Consider the following 24,465-nt stretch of genomic DNA (forward strand, 5'->3'; position numbering starts at 1 on the left):
CATTCCCTTCACGATTCCAAAGAGTCATCTGTGCTTAGCGGAGGCTGCTTACCGTACTCGAGGCGTGCATAATTTTGGATCTGAAAGTTACAGTGGCGCACAGGAGTGCAATAAGCCAGAAGAGCAACATGACTCCTGAAGACTGGGCTCCTTTCATCCTCTCGTACTGTATCAAAAATGTGGCAAGCAGCTGTGGAGATATCAAAGGGCAGGAGATTACTGTTCCATCAGAACGATGATGGCAAAGCAAAACGAGAACAAGGCCACAAATCCTCCCCTTGGACACAGCTCAGTTGGTTAGAGCATGGGGCTGATAATGTCAAGGTTGCAGGTTCGATCCCCATATGGGACAGTCATATATTCTTGCATTGCAAGGGATTAGACTAGATGATTCTCAGGGTACCTTCCAACTTTATGATATTTATTGATCCACAGCTGTACCTTGGTTTTCAAACAGCTTAGTTTCCGAATGTTTCGGCTCTCGAACGCTGCAAACCTGGAAGTGACTGTTCTGGTTTGCAAACTATTTTTGGAAGCCGAATGTCCGACGTGGCTTCCACGTCTTCCGATTGGCTACAGGAGCTTCCTGCAGCCAACCAGAAGCCCGCTTTGGTTTCCGAATGTTTTGGAAGTCAAATGGACTTCCGGAACAGATTCTGTTTGACTTCCAAGGTACGAGTGTATTATTATTTTTAGACATAGTTTTTATTGATTTTCACAGGTTTTAAAAATTTACTTATATTTCAACATATGTTTTTCTTAAAATTTTGACTTCCTGCTCTTACTTCCGTGATGTTCTTATTTCCACCTTATACCTACTGCTTTATATGACAAACTTTAATCTAATACAATTATCCTCTATTTCACTTATCATTGTTTTCATTCTGCACATGTGATTCGAACCCTGCCGGTGTTTTCATTTGACTATAACAGTATTTCAAATAGTCCGAAAAGGGTCTCCACTCTTCCATAAACAGTTGGTCACTTTTATCACTGTAGATTTCGCCATTTCCGCTGTAGTCCATTAGATTTCGCCATTTCCGCATAGTCCATTAACTTTTGAAGCCATTCCTCCTTGGTTCTCTGATCAGGCGTTGTGCAGGAATCCGATCTGGTGAGGCTGCACCAAGGCAGCAACAAGCTACTGCCAGGGTTTACAATCAGGACACAAGCATAATGGCTCGTTTTAGCTGTCCCCATTGTCCTTGGTTACAAACAAAACAAGTTCCGCTGCTAAAATGAAGCTGCAGAAGAATAAAACATCATTTTCACTCACCATTGTTATGCCCAAAATCGTAGGGCTGACTAAAAATACAGGAGCTCGGAAAATGTTGTGACTTCTTTCCCAGAAAGAGTAGAAAAGGTCTGCCCAGCAGACTATCCACAATAAGAGGCCCAAGGCCTGAAACAGGAAAAAAGAGATTGTTTCCAGATAAATAGTCCTCATGAAACAAAGAATTAGGAGAACAGGGTCTCTTAGCAGCATTTTGTATGGAGCTGCTTTGGACTGGGCTGGTGGAACAATTGATTCTGAAGACTTTCGCTTTCATATATATCATGCAGACCCTCCAAGTGTCCCTATTTTCCAGGGGCTTAAGAGAAGCCATCCCAGTTTCTGATTTGATTCTGGAATGTCCTGCTTTTCCTTAGGATGTCCCTATTTTCACTGGACAGATGTTGGAGGGTATGAAGTTATCCAACACCCGCCTCCCCCAAAGCCGTCTGAAAGCATTCCTGTATAGGGAAGACGTTAATAATAATAATTAATAATAATAATTTATTAATACCCCACCCATCTGGCTGAGTTTCCCCAGCCACTCTGGGCGGCTTCCAATCGAGTGTTAAAAACTATACAGCATTAAATTTTTAAAATGTTTAATGTTTTATTATGTTTTTATATATGTTGGAAGGTTCCCAGAGTGGCTGCGGCAACCGAGTAAGATGTGTGGGGTATAAATAGTAAAATTATCATTATGGAATGGGACGCCCCTATTTTCATCGGAGCATGCATGCACCACTTACTGTTTTGGCTTTGTTGAGATGCGACATTTGGATGTATCCCCTGTCATGGCGCTGGAGGTACACAAAGTAGATTGGGAAGCAAGCCCAGAGGTAAATGCAAGGGATCCAGGTGAGGACGGTTTTCTGAAAGCACTTGGTGAAGTCTGGGTTCTCGGTGTACCATGTTAAATTCCAGTCCTGAGAAAAGAAGGGAACGGGTTAGCACGCTGTAGAGTTTGCAGGAGGCCCAGGGTTTAATCCTCAGCATCTCCAGGTGGGGCTGTGAATGTTCCCTGCCTGAAACCCTGGAGAGCTGCTGCCAGTCGGTGCAGACAATACTAAGCTCCATGGGCCTGTGGTTTGCCTCTGCATAAGACAGTTTCCTCTGTTCCCACTTCTTGCAGGCCACCTGGAGAGCCTTCAAATCAAAAGGCAGGATAGAATCATAGACTTGGAAGGGAGCGTGAAGGTCATCTGGCCCAACCCCCTGCAATGCAGGACTCGAACCCATGACCATGAGACTAAGAGTCTCACGCTCTACTGACTGAGCTATCTCAGGAATGCCATTTGGCCAAAAGTTTTATGAATCGATTGATCAATCGCCGCCAAATGAACAACAACAGCGATACAAATCAGTAGCATTATTCTCTTGTGGTGACACTGAAAGGTCAATGAAAGTAAATACATTGAGGATTGGGTCCTGCTGATAAGCAATGCTACTTGGTGGGGTACGTATGCCTTTAACGGCTGAAGGGCAAAGAGGAAGCCCAAAAAGCAGTGAAGATTTTCTTTCCAGCATGGAAATGCGAGGAAGCGAGAGAGCTGCACCCACTGAATACCTTCCTTGTAGGTGATAAAGGTAAAAAAGATGCTGTCAGGAGAAGGCGAATCTCCTTGTCAGCAGATATATTTATGTAATTAAGTTAGCACTGGCATGCTTCCTCCCTGTCTGAAACCCCAGAGAGCCACTGCGTGTCACTGTAGAGAGAAACTAAATGCACCAATGAGCTCTTACAAGCCAGCTTCCTACGTTTCTTTTCAATCGCCTTTCTATTTCAATTGGAGGGGGTTCTTACTTCCTTGCCTGGGCCTTTCCTGGAGGCATGGGACTACATTTCCTTGCAAGTGGGTGGCTGTGTGTTTCTGGGGAAGTGTCTACTGCTCTTCTGTTGTTCTATTTAAGCTTGCTCTGGCTCTATTTATACTTGAAACTATATCTGCATTTCATATGCTGCTTATACCTTCACTGCTACTGCCAGACACTGCTAGTTGTGTCTGCTACGGCTTTTGCTTCTATCGACTGACAAATTTATATTGCTTACTGTTTACTGATACGGCTGTGCCAATGCTTATCTATTTACGCTGTTTGCTGCTTTGTATTGCTGCAATACTCTTGTCAACAAATAACAAGAGATAATCTAGAGATTAGATTTTACTGAGATGCTGCAACTTTACTCCGGACTGATGCTATCACTGCTGCTCGGGGAAACAGAGGAAGAATTTGGAAGCAAGATTTGTTTTCCGTTTCTGAAAGCCACTTTTTAACTCTCGGGTTTCTGGCGTAACAGGCAAGGAGCATCAAGGCGAAGTTACTGAGACCAGACCCAGTCTTTGGGCAAGAAAACTTTTAAGGGAGGCTCCTCTGCTCGCTTCCTGTTCCTCTGTCTCATTAGCCTGAGGCCAGACAAACTGGGTGCAACAGGGTCACCTGCTGTATTGTTGTGCCAAGCCATTTGCTTGGTGGTTTTCCTGTCTGTCTGGTTCATGCCAACTCAGAAACATTATGCTCCTCCAGTCGTGTGCAAGTCAAGTCTCCAAACACTGACCTAAAAGTTCACTGCTCCACTCATAAAGTGAGTTATTTTGTCGCTTAAAAACAGCAACAACAATCAACAACACAAGTGGGCTTAAGGGCCCATCTAGCTCAGTACAGTCAACACCGACTGGCAGCATCTCACCAGGGTTTCAGGCAGCAATCTCTCCCAGCCCTACGTTGGGTTGCCAGGAAACAAACCTGTGTCGTTCTGCATACAAAGCAGGTGTTCTGTTGTTGATCTACAGCCGTTCTCCAAAAAAGAAAAAAAAAACGAAACACCGAGTTTTGCAAAGCTTTCCTACTAGGTAATCTACAGAGCGATTCTGACTTGTCGCAGCCACTCGGGCAAATGGCAATTCGCACCATTTCCCTGGCTGCCTCGCCTCAAAAGGCATATTTGTAAGAGTTGGGAAAGGTTCGGAGAAGGGCAACAGGGGATGGAGCGGCTCCCCTACAAGGAATGGTTGCAGATGTGAATGAGAGGAGACGCGATAGAGGTGGATTAAATTGTACGTGGCACAGAACAGTAGCAGACAGAAAGAAAGTTTCCCTCCTCCTCTCTCATAGCGCTAGAACTCGTGGACATGCAATGAAGCTGAACGCTGGGTGATTTGAGACGGATAAAAGAAAATACTTCTTTAGGCAGCGCATAAACTATGGAGTTGTCACAGGCAGGAGGCAGTGATGGCCCCCAATTTGGGTGACTTGTAAAAGAGCACTGGACAAACATGAGGAGGAGCTATGATGGCGATGCTCTGCCCCCAAACCTGGAAACAATATGCTTCTGAACACCCCTTGCTGGAAACCACAGCAGGGGAAAAGTATTCTTGTGTCCGGATCCATAAGCATCTGTGTAGACACGATGACTACCCAGATGTGGGAACAGATGGGCCATTGGCCTGATTCAGCAGACACTTCTTATGTTCTTATGGATGTGTGTACCTGGATGCCAAAGCTTAGACCAGCCTTCCCTAACCTGTTCCCTTCAGATGTTTGGGCCCAACACCCATTTTCCCTAGCCAATAAATGGTCAGGGTTGCAGGGAATTGTAATCTCAACACATCCCGAGGTCACCAAATTGGGGAAAGGTGGTGTTGGTGTTGGTGCATTCCATGGGGAAAACCACCCTGCATCTTCAAAAGTAAAAGGTAAAAAAAAAAAAGGGTAAAGGACCCCTGGATGGTTAAGTCCACTCAAAGGCAACTATGGGGTTGCAGCGCTCATCTCGCTTTCAGGCTGAGGGAGCCGGCGTTTGTCCGCAGACAGCTTTCTGGGTCATGTGGCCAGCGTGACTAAACCGCTTCTGGTGCAACGGGACACTGTGACAGAAGCCAGAGCAGCGCACGGAAACGCCGTTTACCTTCCCACCGCAGCGGTACCTATTCATCTACTTGCAATGGCTTTCGAACTGCTAGGTTGGCAGGAGCTAGGACAGAGGAAAGGGAGCTCACCCCATCACGGGGATTCAAACCACCAACCTTCTGATCAGCAAGCCCAAGAGGCTCAGTGGGTTAGACCACAGCACCACCCGCGTCCCATCTTCAAACGTACACTGGCGTCTTCAAAAGCACACCTAGAAGCCGCGCCAGAGTGCTAATCAAATTGGCAGTAATGGATATTATCAAGATTCTAGCCAACTCAGTTCAGCAACCCTGTAATAATACAATTGCTTCCTACCCTGCAAGATTTCACCTGTAAGCAGCTCTGCTCTCTATGAAGCCTATCAAATTCTATGCTGTGGGTCCTTCCAGCATTGCAAGAGGCTGCAAGGAATTTCACAGCACCAGCCTGATTTCAGCAAGGGGAGGACGCCCAGCAAAAAAAGTGCCTTCCAGATCGCACCCATGGAGTTTTTGGCACTTGTAATGACACAGCATCCGATTACTTCACAGCAATGCCAGAAATGCCCTAACAAGATTAGCTTAGCTCTCCCGGTAGCCCCTCCAAAACCCTGTGAGAGAGATTTGCTGGCTATTTTTAATTATGAGCAGAGCGTGGGCAAAGGGAAAGCTATTTTAATGGAAAAAACAAAAGATTAAAAAGCTCCCACCCAATTGAGCAGCAAGCCAACCGTAACTGAAGGAGGGATGGTGAGAACAGAGAAAGTACCTTCCAAAGGAAATGGGAAGTTGGATCAAAATTCAACAGAGATTCATTCATTTATTTATTTATTAAATCTGTACACTACCCTTCATCTAAAGATCAAATGTCAGTTCACGACACACACTCTTGTTTTTCATGGAGACACCTTCTGAGGCTTCTATAAGCCAAGGTAAAGAAGGTACACGAAACCTTCCCGAATGAAAAAAGACAAGGGTTCTGGACATGATGTCTGTGTCTGCAGTGTAGAATGGTCTCCTATCCCGTCCCATGCATGGAATTTGGTGCCCAAAGATGGGGATAGAGATGTACTGGCACAAGGCAAGGGATTCAGTGCCCGATGCAACTCCTTGTCCTTTACTCATGGCTGTCCATATCTATTTGATTTTTTTATTGTGTGCAATCCCAGGATTGAACACAAAAAAAACAATGTCTGAAAAATTAAAAATTAAAATCAGGCCAAAGGACAGCACAGGTGGTGGCAAGTCATCAATTCCAGGTGGTCAAAACAAAATCAGCCACCCTGAAAAGCGGCACATATTCTGCAAGTTCCCATCACTTCAGCGCACCTAGCTCCCCTATTCTCCTGTTCTCTGTTTAGAAATTCCAAATTCTTGGGGAACCTGAGGAGAAGAGTATATAAATGACGCAAAATAACAGTGTGCTATTTCAGCACTGTTACAAAACACACACAACAACTCTAAAACAATTTCATAGTTTCGAAGCACATCTAGCAAAAGGCATTTAAGGATCACCTCTCTGCAATGAGGACAGAGTTTATTCTTCTCGGAAATCAGGGCTGATATCTCCACCTTTTCAGAGACTCATACAGCCTGGTAGCTTTCATAATCTCTATACAAACACACAGGTTTTGGGTGACAGCTTTGCTTTTGGTTTAAGTGGAGAGTTGTAGTTCAGTCATCGGACGAGGAGTACAAAGTACCTTTGCGGCTTTTGTTAAGTCTGCACTCCATGGTGGGTGCTGCGCTCATAAGCCTTCCAGCCTGATCCCAAGAACGCATACACTGAAATAAATCCCATCGTGTTCAACAGGACTTAAAAACGTGTATAGAATTTCACTCCCCTAACCGCATGTCTTTTGCAGCGAAGGCTTCTTGGCTATTGCTATCCCACGCCTACAGCATTCCTTGCAGGATTTGTGATGCAACACACAGCTTACGTTACAGAGCATATCAACACTTAGCTTTAAGACAGTTGGTTCTGTTGTGTACCAATTTCACCCTCTTGCCATCAAGCTCCCCGCCCCTTGCCCTGTTGGGAAAAGGAAATCCTGGTCTGAACAAAAACTCCAGAGATCAAGTAGAGAATAAAACAAGTTTGCACAGCCAAGTTCAACTCAGATTCACTGAAGTCAACAGATCTAAGTTAGCCATGTTCATCGGGTCCACTGAGTAGGACTAAGATAGGATACAACCCATTAAAAATAATAACTTTATACCCCAGCCTGTCACCCAGCAACCTGCTTAGAATTCATCCACGGGGAGATTAAGCCCAGAATGTGAGCTTCCTTCTCACAGAATAAGCACGCCCCAGCTTACGTGATTGCAGCAATTATATAAAAGGGGAGGGGAAAACCAAAGACTTTGTTAAATGAGGAAGTGGGGGAAGATTTTTAAAGACATGAATGCTCAGAGCTAAAAGAAGGACAAACGCAAGGGACTATATTTGCACAATGGGGCAATGGGAAGATAAGAGACGGGAAGCCGTTTTTGCATGACCTGAATCTGCACTCCTTTGTTGACAGCTCTGCAGATGTTAAGAGGAGCCTCTGGAAAGTAGAGGAGGGGTGAAGGCATGACAGCTCACATTTTTTTTAGTGGTGGGTGACCCTGGGTGAACCCGGCGCCGAGTGAAGCCTCACATAACCTTCCCAGGGGCTGAATATAGCAAGGCATCTTTCAACCCCAGCCTATGCCTGACGTTTGAGCACCTGCCTTTTCAATCTGGGAAGCTTACTGAGCGTGCAAAAGGATGCACATACAGGCCCCCCCCACACCCCAGATCTTACTTTAAAAGTTAACGTAACGAAGACGAGGCAGGTGCCCTTCCAGCCTTTTCCTGTGCCCTCCAGAGATACTGAAGCTTTCGCACCACTTCCGCTGGCATTATCAGTACTTCAGCCTTTCAGGGCGGTTGCACGCACCGTCAATCCTGCAATAATCCGGTAACTCACACCACATTTAAAGGATGAGCTTAGGGTCAACACCTGCTTCTTCATCCCTTGGAAAGGCACCCAAAAACAGCAGCAGTCTGGTTGCAACAGACTAATAATAATAATAATAATAATAATAATAATAATTTATTTATTTATACCCCACCCACCTGGCTGGGTTTCCCCAGCCACTCTGAGCGGCTTCCAACAGAATATTAAAATACAGTAGTCTATTAAACATTAAAAGCTTCCCTAAACAGGGCTGCCTTCAGATGTCCTCAGATGGCAGAAGCTTTCAAGGGCTAGTACAAGGATGGGCTAATACAAGGTGTTGCTTCACCGCAGCTCCCATCGTCACTGGCCATTGGCTAAGCTGGCTGGGGCTGATGGGAGCTGAAGTTCAGCGACATCTAGAGGGTACATTGGCTACCCATGGTGCATGACTATTGGCCATGTTGGCTGGGCTGATGAGAGTTGGAGCAGACTAGAGCCTCAGTCCATGAACATTTTGTGTATGGGGTGTTGGGGGGGGTAGTACCTCTGGTGGGGGCGGGGACCTGTTGTGCTCCTTCTGGGGTAGTCTGTCCATCTTTGGTCCCCACCCTGCACTCGGCTCTCACCTGTGGCTCCTAGAAGCTGTCAGCAGGCAACAGCAGCCACGTTCTGGGAAATGGCTTTGACTGGCCGGCTAAACCAGGGGAGGGGTCCCAAACCCTGAGTTAGGGACTTCCCCTGCGTGCAAAGACAGGCTCCAGGAGATTGAGCAGACAAGACCAACAGTCAAGAAGGTAGTTTCTGCACATGATCTAGCGCAGTGGTTCTCAACCTTGGGTCCCCAGATGTTTCGGGCCTACAACTCCCATGATCCCTAGCTCACAAGACCAGTGGTCAGGGATGATGGGAGTTGTAGGCCAAAAAATCTGGGGACCCAAGGTTGAGAATGGCAGATCTAGCGGGAAGTCAGGGGCACATGGAGCTCGTCAACCTGGGAAGCTCATTTGTCTGCTCTGCTTCTTCAGACTGAGGTTCACGGCAGGGGAAATCACACAACAATGTTCCTTCATCCATAATTCGGGCGGAAGGGAAATATATATATATTTAAAAAGAAAAACCCCAGAGAGAGAAAATAAGATTATCATAGAGAGGACAGTTCTAGACTAGCTTTCTCAACAAGCTGATTATCTACAGAAAGGGAATTTTCTTCGAAGGGAAACATCCAGCCACACAAACTCCCACTTGCAGCCTGAAGCGATAACTGCCCAGAAACAGACTTGCCACCTTATCTGCTGCTTGTGCAAGCGTGGCCTTAATTAGCTGGTGCCGGTGCTTTGCTAGGCACTAATATTTTTATTTGGCAAAAGATACAAAGCAGACTATTCAAGTGGGATGAGCTTGGTATATTTCTCTCCACCTCTGATGTTGTGAACTATTAAAATACCACGACCTGGGATGGATCCCAGGAGCGAAACAAACACCGGCTCTTAAAGCAGGTCCCTTCTGACCCCCGTTATATTTGGGGGGGAGCAGAAGCAACAAGTGGGTTGCTTGCAACAGGTGGGTGACTTGTGGAAAGGTGCCCCAAGGAAGAATCCTCAGCTGAACCGAGTCATCTTAAAGGTCATCTGAGGGCACATCCCAAAAACTTTGACCACCTTGAGAAAACCATACACACCTCCCCACCAACTTCTTCCACGGGTATTTTCTATGACTTAACTGTGCAACAACATGCAATGCATCGAAAATGAAATTACTGCAATATGCTGCTAATTCATGGCAGGGTGTGCCATCCCTATGGCAAACACTGCTGCCCCCTCCCTGAAAAAATCCTGCAGGTAATTACAACCACCGGCAATTCAACCAGGTCTTCTGAGAAGAAAATGCCTGAAAAATCTATCTCTGCAAATCAATGAACATCTGCTGCATGCATTTTACCTCAAACAGCACCTCAAAACAACCTTTGCCACTGTTATTTTTGCTTTTACTACACTTTAACTACACTCAGAAGTTTGCTGTGTTCCTAGCACCAAATTGAAAGATCCTGGCAACCTGCAGTTTTAACTAAAGGAAATAGAAAAGAGCAAGCAGGTTGCTACAAAGAGGCTCAAAAAGATAAGCAATGCCGGGTGAAAACTCCAAGCCAAAGAGGAGCACAAAGCAAAGCAGCCTGTTCCGAGTTCAAAACACTTAACAGCCAATTAATATTACTGTGCACCAATGGAGACTGCAACAGGTATTTCTAGAACTTTAATCCTTTGAAGACAAATATAACCTGAATTAGTAAGCTACATTTTTTTGCATACCAGACACTGGACACAGAAAAGTCACTATCAGAAAGCCTGCATGTATGTACTTTGCAGCAACCATCAACTACGTAGGCAAACATTATTATCTGATCTGATCTGGCCAGATCTGTTTTCTGCAAGGTTATTAGGACATATTAACAGAGCAACTCACTTATCTCAGAATAAGAGCAATCATACTGTTATCCGCATCGTGCATCATTAAGCCCTGCAGTTACATTATAAAACAGATTTGAAATCAGCCTGCCCAATTCAGAAGCACAAGGGAATTCGCTTCCTGGAGAAAACAAGGAAAAGAAATTGTGAAAAAAATCTGAAGGCACATGATCCAGCCACTACGCTGAAGCTAAGCAACTGAGATTGGCTCAGTATCTCAACAGACCCCTTGGGGCCCCTTGTAAATTCTGCACTGAGTTCCACAGGCGGAAATAATACCGGCACTAAAATAAAAACCAACAGGCACAAGATTCAGAGGAAATCCATGGATGTGTCAGTAATAAAGATACTGACACATTGGCTGTACAGGTAAGTAGAAAACCGTTCATTAAGTGAGCACAGTTCCTCTCTTCTGAGCAGAATGGAAATTCCACAAAGTGTCCTGATTTATGGCACCTCTTAGGAAAGGAAAAATGGGAAATACCTAGAGAAAGGGTCATGGTGTAGTGGAGTTGTGAACCCAAGAGCGAGCTAGTTGTAAAAGCCAAGCAACTGATGAAACAACAGCTTGTTTTAAGGGCAAGATTTACTGGGTGTATGAAAGGCACTGGGGGGGGACCCCACAAAACAAAAACTGTAAGTTGCAAGGAGAATGTGGACAATAAGCTTGCCTCAAATGTAACTTATAGCAGAGTTGCCTCTACTGCATGTAAAGGTAAAGGGACCCCTGACCATTAGGTCCAGTCGCGGACAACTCTGGGGTTGCAGCGCTCATCTCGCTTTACTGGCCAAGGGAGCCAGCGTACAGCTTCTGGGTCATGTGGCCATGATGACTAAGCCACTTCTGGCGAACCAGAGCAGCGCATGGAAACGCCGTTTACCTTTCCACCGGAGCGGTACCTATTTATCTACTTGCACTTTGACGTGCTTTTGAACTGCTAGGTTGGCAGGAGCAGGGACCGAGCAACGGGAGCTCACTCCGTCATGGGGATTCGAACCACTGACCTTCTGATTGGCAAGCCCTAGGCTCAGTGGTTTAACCCAGTGTGTCCCCCACGCCACACTACTGTGTGTAGTGCCACATATTAAAAACACTGGCCTTTTCAAACAATGCCTTTTTCTCCACCCCTCTCGTTTCCCCTCCTGCAAACGGCATTCACAGGGAGAGCACCAGATCAGCAGCCCAAAAACACACGAGAAATGTCCAGATCAGCTTTGACAGTGGTGCTATTGATCAGCCAGAGTCAGAAGGCTGCAGGGCCCACCAGCAGGCAGCGAAGGCACCCTCTCAGCATTTAAAGCCCAAAGAGAAGCCGCAGTCCTCAAACAGATTGCTCCAGCGTGGGTCACACAAATGCAGAGTAAACAGATTTTCTTTCCCATTCTATTTCAGCGGGTTACTGGAACAAACTGCAGCACTTTAAACAGCGGTCTCTTTTCAGGGATGTCAAGCAAGGCAGGAGGGCCATGTTTTCCTTCCAACAGCAGTGCAAAAGGTAGAATTTTGCTATGCGCAGTTTCTCGTGGCAGGAAGAGATGTTTCCTGCACGACTTCAAAAAGAAGAACAGCCTTGTCCTAAACAGAGTTCACCCTAGCATTTTTATGTGACAGTAAAAAATAATTTATTTTTTTTAAGTACCGTGCAGTATCATTTCCAAACTTCAGTTCTCCTTTTACAGCATTCATCATAATCATGAGTCATGAATATCTGCAGAAAAAAGCACTAAGCCATGGAAACAAACAAAAAGATGAGTTGGGTAGAAAGTCTGTTGCTGCATGGAAGAAGGAGTCATGGGAAGAACAGGGAAAAAACTCGCTTCTATCTTTAAATTACCTGAAGTTTACCACTGTATCCAAACCCAGACAAATGTGGCAATTCTTTAGTATGTTTGACTGAAACTAGCTAACAACAAACCATAGTTAAGATAAACCACAGTTTAGGGTTCAGACAAAACACTAAACTGCTGCTTACTGAAAATGGAAGCAAAAGCTTCCGATCTTTCCTTGTGGGGCGGAGGGAGAAAAGCACACAAACGTTCAGCACCTTATCTGAATATAAGGTAAAATGCAGAATAGCGGCAAATCCACAAACAAGCAGAGACATCACCTTGCCAACAAAGGTCCATATAGTTAAAGCCATGGTTTTCCCAGTATTGATGTATGGAAGTGAGAGCTGGACCATAAAGAAGGCTGATCACCGGAGAATTTATGCTTTTGTATTATGGTGCTGGAGGAGACTGTTGAGAGTCCCATGGACTGCAAGAAGATCAAACCTATCCATTCTTAAGGGAATCAGCCCTGAGTGCTTACTGGAAGGACAGATCCTGAAGCTGAGGCTCCAATACTTGGGCCACTTCATGAGAAGAGAAGACTCCCTGGAAAAGACCTTGATGCTGGGATAGATGGAGGGCACAAGGAGAAGGGGACAACAGAGAACGAGATGGCTGGACAGTGTTTTCAAAGCTACCAGCATGAGTTTGACCAAACTGCGGGAGGCAGTGGGAGACAGGAGTGCCTGGTGTGCTCTGGTCCATGGGGTCACGAAGAGTCGGACATGACTAAATGACTAAACAGCAACAAACCAATCCACAAAAAGAGCTGTTCTGGGTTGAACCAAGACCTACATCCCAGTCCTAAAGTGGCCGATCAGATGCCTCACAACCAATATGTGCCTCGTGCTCACACTTTGAGGAAAAGGAGGTTCAAATGCAACCATGGCTCTCTGCCTATATGAGAAACCTGTTCAACTACTGAAGCTTGCAAGGCTTACCAGAGAAGGGGTAGTGGTTAGGGTATTAAGAGAACAACCAGGGAGAACCCGGTTCAATTCTCCACTCAGCCATGAAACACACCAGGTGACCTGGGACCAATCTCTTGTCTCTCAGTCCTACCTGAGCCGGGTACAAATAAGATAAAATGCAGAGGAGTTTTCTTATGCATCCCCATGAGCTCCTCGAAGGAAGGACAGCATAAATATAACTAACAATACCAGGGAGAAGAGAAGATGGTATCCTTGAGGAGTAAAAATATTCTCTAGCAGAGACACATAGGAGCCGATCCGTTAAATGTTTTCTCCAGGAATTTGGCAGTTTCAACAAAAGCAAAAGCTCAAGAGAAGGGTGGTCCAGCCCGCAAGGCCTGTTTGGGCGGCCCTTGGCAACATTCAAGGAAAAACATCTTAAAGCCTTAAAATTATATTTTGTGTGTGCGCGTCATTGATTGATTGATTGATTTTATTTCCATGTCACTTTTCATTCACGTGAGCCACAAACTGGCTTTCAAACAATAAACGATAACCTAATATAACATCACAAATACAACATAAACCATATAGAATAATTAAGAAATCACCAGTAAAATGATTACAATCTAAGTAAAGGTAAAGGGACCCCTGACCATTAGGTCCAGTCGTGACCGACTCTGGGGTTGCGGCGCTCATCTTGCTTTATTGGCCGAGGGAGCCGGCGTACAGCTTCCAGGTCATGTGGCCAGCATGACTAAGCCGCTTCTGGGGAACCAGAGCAGCGCACGGAAACGGCGTTTACCTTCCCGCCGGAGCGGTACCTATTTATCTACTTGCTCTTTGTGCTTTCGAACTGCTAGGTTGGCAGGAGCAGGAACCGAGCAACGGGAGCTCACCCCGTCACGGGGATTCAAACCGCCGACCTTCTGATCGGCAAGCCCTAGGCTCTGTGGTTTAACCCACAGCGCCACCCGCGTCCCTGATTACAATTTATAAGACACTATTTACAAAACAGCTCGAAAAAAAGCTGAATGGCATAATTACAATAAAAAATTACAATAAAAGTCATATTATAGGATTCACAGCATTCATAATCTATAAAGCAGCATTAAAAGCTTTAACAAACAGCAACCAAAAGTTAACTAAGCACTGTTGAATTCATACAAGCATGTTCCCCATCCTCATGACTCACTGTTCAGTTCTTCAAAAAATCAGCAACACATATACATAATGCCTGCAGCAGCAGTTCCCTTCTCCAGGCTCCTAGGGCTAGAGGGTGGGGCAAGGCATTGCCTGAATCACAGAACTGTAGAATTGGAAGGGACCCTGAGGAGCATCTAGTCCAACCCCGTGCAATGCAGGAATATGTAGCTGTCCCATTCGGGGATCGAACCTGCAACCCCAGTGTTATCAGCACCACGCTCTAATAAACTGAGCTATCCCAGCTATGTGGCCAGCATAACGTCTCTCTCCCCTTACCATCTGTTTGTGTATTAATTCTGTTTAATATTTTTAAAAATTCATATATTTAAATATATTGTGTATATTAAATATATTGCAAACCCTTTTAATTTACAATGGGGAAATTAAATTAAGCGTGTGGTCCGAGAGTTCTGTGTTGAATAACTCTTGTGGCCCACTTGGTAAGAAAAGTTAGACTGCCCTGTTCTAGAGAAATGGCACATTCGCTCCAATTAATCATCTTTCTCGCCATAAATAAATTGCAGTCATAACTACTGTTCAGCCTCCAATATACTTGCATAACTTATAATAATCCTACATTCCGGGCACATATCCCCATATGCACATTAACTTTCAGTATTATTAAAGAAGAGGTGTTTATTGATTTAACCATTGGCCCTACTCCCAATCCCAGCAGTTCAGCTATAATTTCCAAAACTGTGATGGCAACCCATGATATGTGGGGAGATAATCTGGTAGGAAGGGAAGAGAACTAAGAGGCTTGAGTTTTTCGCAGCTCAAATTTGTTTCAATTGAGCCTGTTTAGGTGAATTATCCGTTTTCACTGGAACTCAGGCTGTTACAATCAGCCACACAGCTCTATTCCTACAGAGACACAGGACAAAGCCATTCTCTTTTCAACATTACTAGAACGACTACAAGCTAGCAGGCAAAACAGCAGAATCAGAATACAGTAATTGCTCTTTTAATTAAGGCCACCAAGGCAGGACTTAAATGGAACTGGGTAAAGGTTTTGGCTTTCTTGTCAAACTCTGGAAAAAAGCCAAAAACAGAAGCGAGACCGAGAGTGCATGATATTCAATCAGTTACTACAGTACTGTATAAGGAAAGGGACATCCACACATATTGAAAACTAGACACACTGGACTTTGCATACTGCACCAATGGAAACTTTTGCTAAAAACTATAAGAAAGGAAACTTAGCAGGGAGTTAGCATGCCCTTCAACAAACAATAAACTCCCTTTCTTTCTGCCCACAGCCAACTCAGCGTTGAAAGGCTTCTTCCAATGACTGCATTCTTGAAACTTCTAGGCCTTCGTGTGTTTTGAGAATCAATGTTAGAGACATGCTCTTACACCTGAAACAATTAACTTGTGTGGAAGACTAAGAATTCTCCATCTGCAGATAGGCCCACCTTCCCCGTCTGTGCAAGTCACCCGTCTGAAGGATGCCTTCTAACCAGATGGAGGCAATCTGAATCAGCAATTGCTACAGAGAGGCAACAGGTAGCCTCCACGGAGAACAGATTCTTTTGCTGTCTGCGTCAGCAGTGACTGAATTATCCAAACATACGGGATGTAGGGTGGAGGAAGAATTACCCGTCCCAAATGGAGGCACACAGAAAGGAAGACCAGAGCAGTGATTCACACAGAGGCACACCAGGCAGCCCCCTCTGTCTATGAATACTTTGGGCCCTTGGCATGCTAATAGTTACCCTGAGCAGTGCTTTCTTCTGGGGGGACACAGGGCTACACATACCCCTAAACATTTTGTGAATGTTTCGCCTCATTGAGGGACAGTATTTCCATATGAGTGGGAAAATAAGAGTACTCCTAAACAAATTTTTTAAAAGAAAAAAGCACTGACCATGAGACTGAGGAGGATGACACACCTTGTGCCACACCATGCCCATCTAACTGGCTTAGGTAGGCCTATATTTTCTAGCCTAGAGTGCATAATACTGTGGCTCTACAGTGGAACTAGGAACCCACAAATTCCCACCAAAATCAAAGCAGGTACAGGAATGCAAACAGCAAATTTCTAGTGGGGAACAGTGTTAGAAATTCCCCAGGCGCCAGGCCAACTTAAACCTGGGTTGCTGGTGCCGCAATGGAAAGTATAGGCACTGTTTTCCACTCAATGAAATTTCTTTTTCTTATTTATTTCATTTCTATTCCGCTTTATATTTTAAAGAAAAAAATCCCAAAGCGGTTTGCAACACGTTAAAACATCAAAGGAAACAATCCAGAATAGTCATACCTTGGTTCTCGAACAGAATCCGTTCTGGGAGTCCGTTCGACTCCCGGAACCATTCAAAAACCAAAGCGCGGCTTCCTGCAGTCAATCGGAAACCGCGCCAGATGCTCAGCTTCCGGAAACCGTTCGAAAACCAGAACGCTCACTTCCGGTTTTCGATCATCCGGGAGCCAAAATGTACGAGTTCCAAGGTGTTTGGCAACCAAGGTACGACTGTAAAACAAATTCAAGCTTCCAGAAAAATATTTCAGATCCTTCTCCAAGTGACATTTTGTTTCCCCCATATCTATTTACCTGCTTAATTTACAGAGCTGCCTCATAGCAGAAGTATTCTAGAAAGCATTGCACGCACACCCCTTACCAATTTTGCTTAGCTGCACACAACTGGAATCTGATTTAAGGCATGCTTCCCTCCAGTAATACCAATACTGCCATAGCAAGCAAGGCAGAACACACAAGAAGTGCCTTCTAGGAAAATCTGAGTCTCCACAGGGAACCTCCCTTTCAACAAGTCTCCGCTGCAACTTTGGCTTCTGTAATAACTATTTCCCAGCCGGTGGGTCCAGTTATCAAAGCGTTCCAACCTTCAGAAGTCCTTCATTAGTCACAAACCTTCAGCCAAAATAGCAAGCTACAACTTACCCTGACTTTGCAAGGGCAGCTAAGTGGGACTTCAAAGCTGCTGGTTCTTTACCCAGTCAGGAGAGAAAGAACCTACTTATTGGCTTAGCAATTGCAAGCACCCCAGGGCACGGACGCACCCCCATGAACACACACACACACACACACACACACACACACACACACAGCACTGTGATCCCAGTAAGTCAGGCCTCTCTCCTTTCTTGTTGCAAATGGCGCTCTGAACGCTCATTCAGCCAACAGCGACAGATCACTTATATAGAGAGTCTTCTGTGCAATTTTCAGATGCAGGTAAACAGCAAGTGGTAAATTATAATATTTGGATGAGGGAGAGGAACCCCATTGTATACACCCTTGCACAAGTCTGAGGACAGACAAACCAGTTAACTAAGCAGTAACCCACACTATTGGGCATATTCTCAAATTCCCTTATGACCAGGGTGGATTTGATTTAAATCAAATCGATTTAAATCATGATTTAAATCACTAGTCAGTAAGACTTGATTTAAATCATTTTTTTTACAGAAAGACATTCCTGCTGGTATAATATTAATATTTACAACCAAATGAAGGCTTCATTTTTTGAATAATAAATTTTTCAGAGTAGTTTTTACAGTTACTGGGATATCAAAAATTACTGATTTGGTTATACTATTAGAAATACATAGACAGATAATTATGAACTTACTGTGAGGTTAAATAAGTTAACTGTTTATATTTGGACAACTTTTCTGCTGTGCTTTATTGGAAGGAGGAAAATAATCATTTCCTTAATAACAATTTAAACCATTTATTTAACTAAAACAATAACATTATAGCATATGTATCCATGTTTGTTAACTGATGTGGTTAAACTTTTTTTTAAAAAAACAAAACAAAACACTCAACTTAGGCTGAGTTTCAGCACACATGAAAAACTTAAAACAAATTCTTATTTCCTGATAAATAGCCTTTGGACTATAATGTAACTTAAATAGAAAGCTATCTTTAGAAAGATTTTTTCCTCCAAAAACATTTTATTTTAAAAATCCAATTTAAATAAAAAAGATTTTTTAAAAATAAACCCTTTTTTATTTTTAAAAAATCATTGATTTTTATCCACCCTGCTTATGACCATTATTAAAATTTCAGCATGGAGGAAGTTTTTACACAGGGTAAAAAAAAGGAAAGTGGCTGACAGAAACGCCCATTTTAATCACTCTCAAATTTCCAACCAATATCTTACTAACAGCGGATTATTATTTTTGTTCTTGCTTAAGCATAAAAATGGTAGCCACCAATGGTAAGCTATAAAATGTTGTATTTAACTCCTTTATATCCCACTTTTCCCATCCAAAAAATATTCCATCAAAGTAATTTAAATCTCATGCAGAATATCAGATTATAAAACACCCACAAAAGTCTGACGCAAGAACAGTACAAACAGCAAAGGGAGGAAAAACAGACATCGAGCCAACCTCTGGAGGCGTGAAAAAGCAGGAATCTTTGCCAACAGATGCTTTAATGGATCCATAAAACATCAGGCAATCAATTTACTGCCATGTCCCAGGGGGGAGTTTCATAAACAGGGTGCTGCCACACAGGACAAAGCTCCACTCTGGTAACTTAACCCAGCCTTCCCCAATGATTTGAACTTTTTAGTCTAAAACATCTGGAAGGAACCAGGTTGACGAAAGCTAACTTGATCTCTTTCAAAGAATGGATGTGTGCACTCGGGGAAAGGCATCAGAAGCTGATCTAAAGGAGCAGGCAGGTTGACACACCCAGCTTTACATGAGATCAAATGGGTGCATGCAAATTAGTGCCAGGCTTCCTGGTGGTGCAAGGCTGCTTTTTTACACAGTGCAATTAACGTATGGCAGTTACAGAGCCACACAACTGTGTGCGAGAGGTGCCTCTGCCCCAATTCCAAAGTTAGACCAAGTCTTCTCCAACATGGCGCCCGCCAGTGGTTGTGGCCTACAACATCTATCAGCCCCAGACAACATGGCCAATGGGAAGGGATAATGAGAGCGGTAGTTCAACCACACCTGGAGGGCACTAGGTTGGGGAGGGCTAAACTAGAAGCTGCAGTCCTCTCATGCAGCTGATACTGGTGATTGGGGACAATGGGGATTGTAGGCCAAAATTATCCAGAGTTTGGGAACAGTGGAGGGAAACGGTCAGTGCTAAGGGAGGGGGCTCTGCATATATGAGGTGCCAGACTGATCACCTGGATTTTCCAGTTTTCTTTTTTAAAGAAGGATCAAATGGCACATCATGTGATACTTCTTTTCAGGTTTTCCCTGGCCCATAAGATAGGGCTCTGTTTCATGTGCCTGAATCTTCTGAATTTCTGTTTTACTTCCTTTTCATACTGCTGATTACTGGTTTTAGGCTGCATTTTTTGTTTCAATTACAGAGTTTTGTTATTTTAGACTGTACATTGCTTAGAGGTTCAGGAAAAAAATTTTGCTCATTTTTTCATGCAATTTATATACTGCTTGCTTGTTTAAAAAAAATAACCCTCAAACAGCTTACAAAAATTATGCAGCATAAATGCTTTTAACCAAATAAGGCCCCTTTTATTTAATAAGAAAGCCACTTTATTAATGCACAATACACGAATGACAAGAACCAGGTAAAACAAACTACCTCCAGCTTTCACTGGTTACGAAATTCTAAAGAGAAAGTCATGATGAGACATACCGTATTTTTTGCACCATAACACTCACTTTTTTCCTCCTAGAAAGTAAGGGGAAATGTCTGTGCGTGTTATGGAGCGAATGCCTACGGATGGCAGGGGGATCTGCTGCAGTCGTGAGCAGAGGATCCATGGTACCCCTTCCTTCCTTCCCTCCTCTGTGGCTCGCTTTGAAACAGCAAAGCGGGAGAAGAGCTGCTGAGTGGGGAGGAGAGAGGGACAGAGAGAGCCTGCTTGCTTTAAAAGAGCAAAGCAGGAGAGGAGAGGAGCCTTCTCCTCTTATACCCCTCTTCTGCATTATTAACAGCATCCTTCTCCACCCACCCCACGCGTGTTCCTTGTCCCTTGAGTGCTTTTCCTTCCCTCCCCACTTAAAATGTGGTTACAAAGCACGGATCCACGTGGATCCTCAGGATTTTTGCACTGGGTCACCCCAAATTCACCATCATATCACATAGCATGTCCATGGCTACATCGTGCACCAAAAAAATCACGCACCCACTGTTGCCTGGGGCTGCAGTGTTGCAAAAACGTAGTTACAAAGCATGGATCCACATGGATCCTCAGGATTTTTGCATTGGGCTACCCCAAACTCACTGTCAGATCACATGTCTGTGGCCACAGCATGAGCCACAAAAATCATACATCCACTGTTTCGTTTAGAATATTTTTTTTCTTGTTTTCCTCCTCTAAAAACTATGTGCGTGTTATGGTCGGGTGCATGTTATAGAGTGAAAAATACGGTAATTTCTCCATGCAAACTTTCATCGAACTGGAGTCATGCCACTTCACTTCACATACCTGCATCACTCAAGAGCATTAAGGTTCATTATTGCAGTACGGAGCAGAAAAGTAAAAGTATTTGCCCCCAAGTGTCAGATTCTCTCTAAAACACGTGGGCCAACAAATATACCGTATGTCAGAAATAAAGAAACTTCCACTAACAATGCAAACCTACACATCTACTCAGAGAAAAGTCTGAGTTCATAGAGTTCAATGTGGTTTATTTCTTGTTAAGGGTACACAAGATTGCAGCCTAAGTAGCTTCTGCACACAGAAATTAAATCCAAAGGAACAGATGCAGAAGTCAGCAAAAACACATTTTTGTTTTTTAGAAAAGCAACAGAAGTTAAGACAGCAGCATTTACCACTTCCTTGCCCTGTACTCCAATATTACAATCTCTTAGGTGTGGGCCTGTTATATAAGCTGTTGGTGCACACAGTTGTGTGTGTGTGTTTAACATATTACATCGCTTCGTAACAAAGACAACCCTAACCACATTAAACATAGAAGCCACTTCAGAACAAGAACAAGAAAAAGGAATGCAAAACAAGTTCAGGGCGTCTTCTGAAGTTTTGCAAGAGGGTAAAACATGCCGTCTGAAACACACAGCTTCCATGTGACGTGTTAAACATGACACCAGCACAAAAGCAAACGCTTCTACAAAAGATGAACCAGAGATTAGCCACAATAGCAACTGCCAGGCGGCCAGTACCAGGAAAGAAGATCCAACAGATATTTTTTTAAAAAACAGACACGTTGCAAAGGTTTCTCCCTTTTTCTGCTTTATGAAAACCATTCCACGTTTAGAAGCAGGCCAGGGGAACACCTGAGGATCCTGAATGAGAGCAGGCAAAAGCAGAGCGGGTGCAAACCTGATTTCTTTGCTCCAGGTTGCATCCAGTGAGCAGTTGGCAACATCATAGAATTGTAGAGTTGGAAGGGGCCATAAGGGTCATGTAGTCCAACCCCTGCAATGCAGGGATCTTGGAATGAGTTGAACACAGTCTATTCATGGCAATGAAGGGAAATGGGGGACTGCTGACTGTTCTAATGTAATTTTAAACATAATTTGTTAAGCCCACTTATATGAAAGACTATGATCCCATGCACACTCACCTGGGAGTAAGCCTCACTGAGCTCCATGGGACTTGCTTCCAAGTAAACATGCTTAGCATTACAGTGTGTGTAAATTACAGACTAAAGCAGACACCAAAAAAACAGTAGCGGAGCCCAAAATGCACACACATGACTCAGAAGCATATGCAACTGTGCTTACTCCCAGGTTAATGAGTGTGAAGGGTGACTGCCTAGCAGTGCAAATCCTTAATATGCTTACTCATGAGCAGGCCCTGAGTTACTCCCCTAGTCAGAATAAGAACATCCCAAGTCCAGCAACCCATTTACCACAGGGATCAAGCAGAAACCCCAACAGCCCAGAAGTAGGACATAATTGCAACTGGCCTTCTGTAACCCAAGAGACTAAAATTCAGGTGCATGGCGCCTCCTCCGAGCCTTGAAGCAGCAGAGCCACCACGGGCAGCTTTATCCCCCTGCGAATTTTTCCAATCCCCATTTGCCACAGCTGGTGGCAGCGAGTTCCAACTGTGCAGCCGGGCTAAAAATGTGGATCATCTCCCAATTATTTATTGGCCTGTTCAATCTGCATACTGCCTTTACTCTGTAGGTCTTGGGGGCAGTTCAGACCTCCCTTTCCCCAGAGCATGCACAGAGTTCACACACACAATGATCACCTCTCCCCAAACATTGCAGCTTTTCCTCCTCGCTTCTGCTTGCCATTAAACACACCCACCCACCCACCCCACCAAGAAAATAAAAATTTATCTGGAAAACCCCCCCCCTCCACAAAAATGCCTGCACCTTTTCCAAGCTCTGTAATAAACCAAATGAAAAATAACACCGGGGGAGGGAGAGATGCACCTCAAAAGGGAAGATATGGGGCGGGTGTCTTTGTCCCACCCTCCCAGTTCCCCCACTGAATCCCAGTTGCCGAGGCTGGAAGGCGGCGCACCCAAAGGGGCTTTGCCTCGCCGCTGCCGGGCAAGGCGGGACCCCCCTCCCGCCCCCCAAGCCCGGCCTCTGGGTCCGGGGCTGCTGCCCCATCTCTCCCCCACCCCACGCCACCCTCTCACCCATAAGGGCTCGGAGCCGGCCGGGCCCCTGCAAAGCCGCTGGACGTCCATGGCGGGCGGCGGCGCTTGCCCAGGCTGGCCGGCGAAAGCGCGGCGGCGGCGGCTTCGAGGGCAAAGAAGCGTCTGCCGGGGAGGAGGAGGAGGAGGAGCCGCCGGCCGAGCCGGGCCGGAGCTGATTGGGCGGAGCGGCCGGGGGCGGCGAGGGAGAGGCCCCCCTCCGGCGCGGGAGGAGCCGCCTCCCAGCCGCGGCCTAGGCGCGCCCTCGCCCACCTCCTCCCCGGCCCTCGCCCGCCTCTCTGCCCGGGGAAGGAGGCCACGGAGCGGGCCGCGGGCGCCTTGCTCAGAGGAGGCCCCCCGGGCTGCAGCAGGCCCCGCTGGTCTCTTGGCTAGGGGCCCCGTCTGCGCAGTGCGGTGGAAGCGCGACGGTGCCGCTTCTGTCTCTCGATATCCTATAGGCGCGATCTAATTGAATTATTTGCTTTACTGAATATATAAATGTGTGTGCATATATATGTGTGTGTGTGTAATAATTCAATAATAATAGGCGTTTGAATTATTTGCTTTACTGAATATATAAATGTGTGTGTGTTTATATATATATGTGTGTGTGTGTGTGTGTGTGTGTAATAATTCAATAATAATAGGCGTTTGAATTATTTGCTTTACTGAATATATAAATGTGTGTGTATATATGTGTGTGTGTGTGTGTGTAATAATTCAATAATAATAGGCGTTTGAATTATTTGCTTTACTGAATATATAAATGTGTGTGCATATATATGTGTGTGTGTGTGTGTAATAATTCAATAATAATAGGCGTTTGAATTATTTGCTTTACTGAATATATAAATGTGTGTGCATATATATGTGTGTGTGTGTGTGTGTGAAATAATTCAATAATAATAGGCGTTTGAATTATTTGCTTTACTGAATATATAAATGTGTGTGCATATATATGTGTGTGTGTGTGTAATAATTCAATAATAATAGGCGTTTGAATTATTTGCTTTACTGAATATATAAATGTGTGTGCATATATGTGTGTGTGTGTGTGTAATAATTCAATAATAATAGGCGTTTGAATTATTTGCTTTACTGAATATATAAATGTGTGTGTGTGTTTATATATATATATGTGTGTATGTAATAATTCAATAATAATAGGCACAGTCTAATGGAATTATTTGCTTTACTGAATATATAAATGTGTGTGTATAATAATTCAATAATAATAATACAATGAGACAGCGCCTATATAAGATATCGAGCAACAGACTAAGCTGGCCACGATAATAAGGACATTTTGCCCATGGTACAGTATGATTATTTCCCATCTAGTCATTTTGACACGTCGGCCCCCTGTTTGCAAAATTGTAACAATTCCAAAATACAGACGCGCTTGGCTAGACTGGATTGGATAGACTGCCTTCAGCTGTGCTTGAAGGTCGGTTTCAAA

The 24,465-nt window shown here is 44.5% G+C and overlaps 1 protein-coding gene across 3 annotated transcripts in view; it reads right to left on the minus strand.

Moving 5' to 3' along the window:
- LOC309329063 (multidrug resistance-associated protein 1-like) overlaps nucleotides 1-24,465 on the minus strand; it is a 115,093-nt gene that overhangs the window by 52,785 nt on the left and 37,843 nt on the right. For all 3 annotated transcript variants that reach the window (XM_081839524.1, XM_081839523.1, XM_081839522.1), the window contains exons 2-5: nucleotides 23,010-23,098; nucleotides 2,023-2,199; nucleotides 1,277-1,402; nucleotides 53-190 (exon numbers count right to left, since the gene is read on the minus strand). In XM_081839524.1, the coding sequence (XP_081695650.1) occupies nucleotides 53-190; nucleotides 1,277-1,402; nucleotides 2,023-2,199; nucleotides 23,010-23,060 (492 nt within the window). In that variant the 5' untranslated portion in view covers nucleotides 23,061-23,098. The remainder of the gene's footprint in view (nucleotides 1-52; nucleotides 191-1,276; nucleotides 1,403-2,022; nucleotides 2,200-23,009; nucleotides 23,099-24,465) is intronic.

Source organism: Podarcis erhardii (assembly GCF_964252035.2).
Source record: "Podarcis erhardii genome assembly, chromosome: 14".
NCBI classification, from domain to species: Eukaryota; Metazoa; Chordata; class Lepidosauria; order Squamata; family Lacertidae; genus Podarcis; species Podarcis erhardii.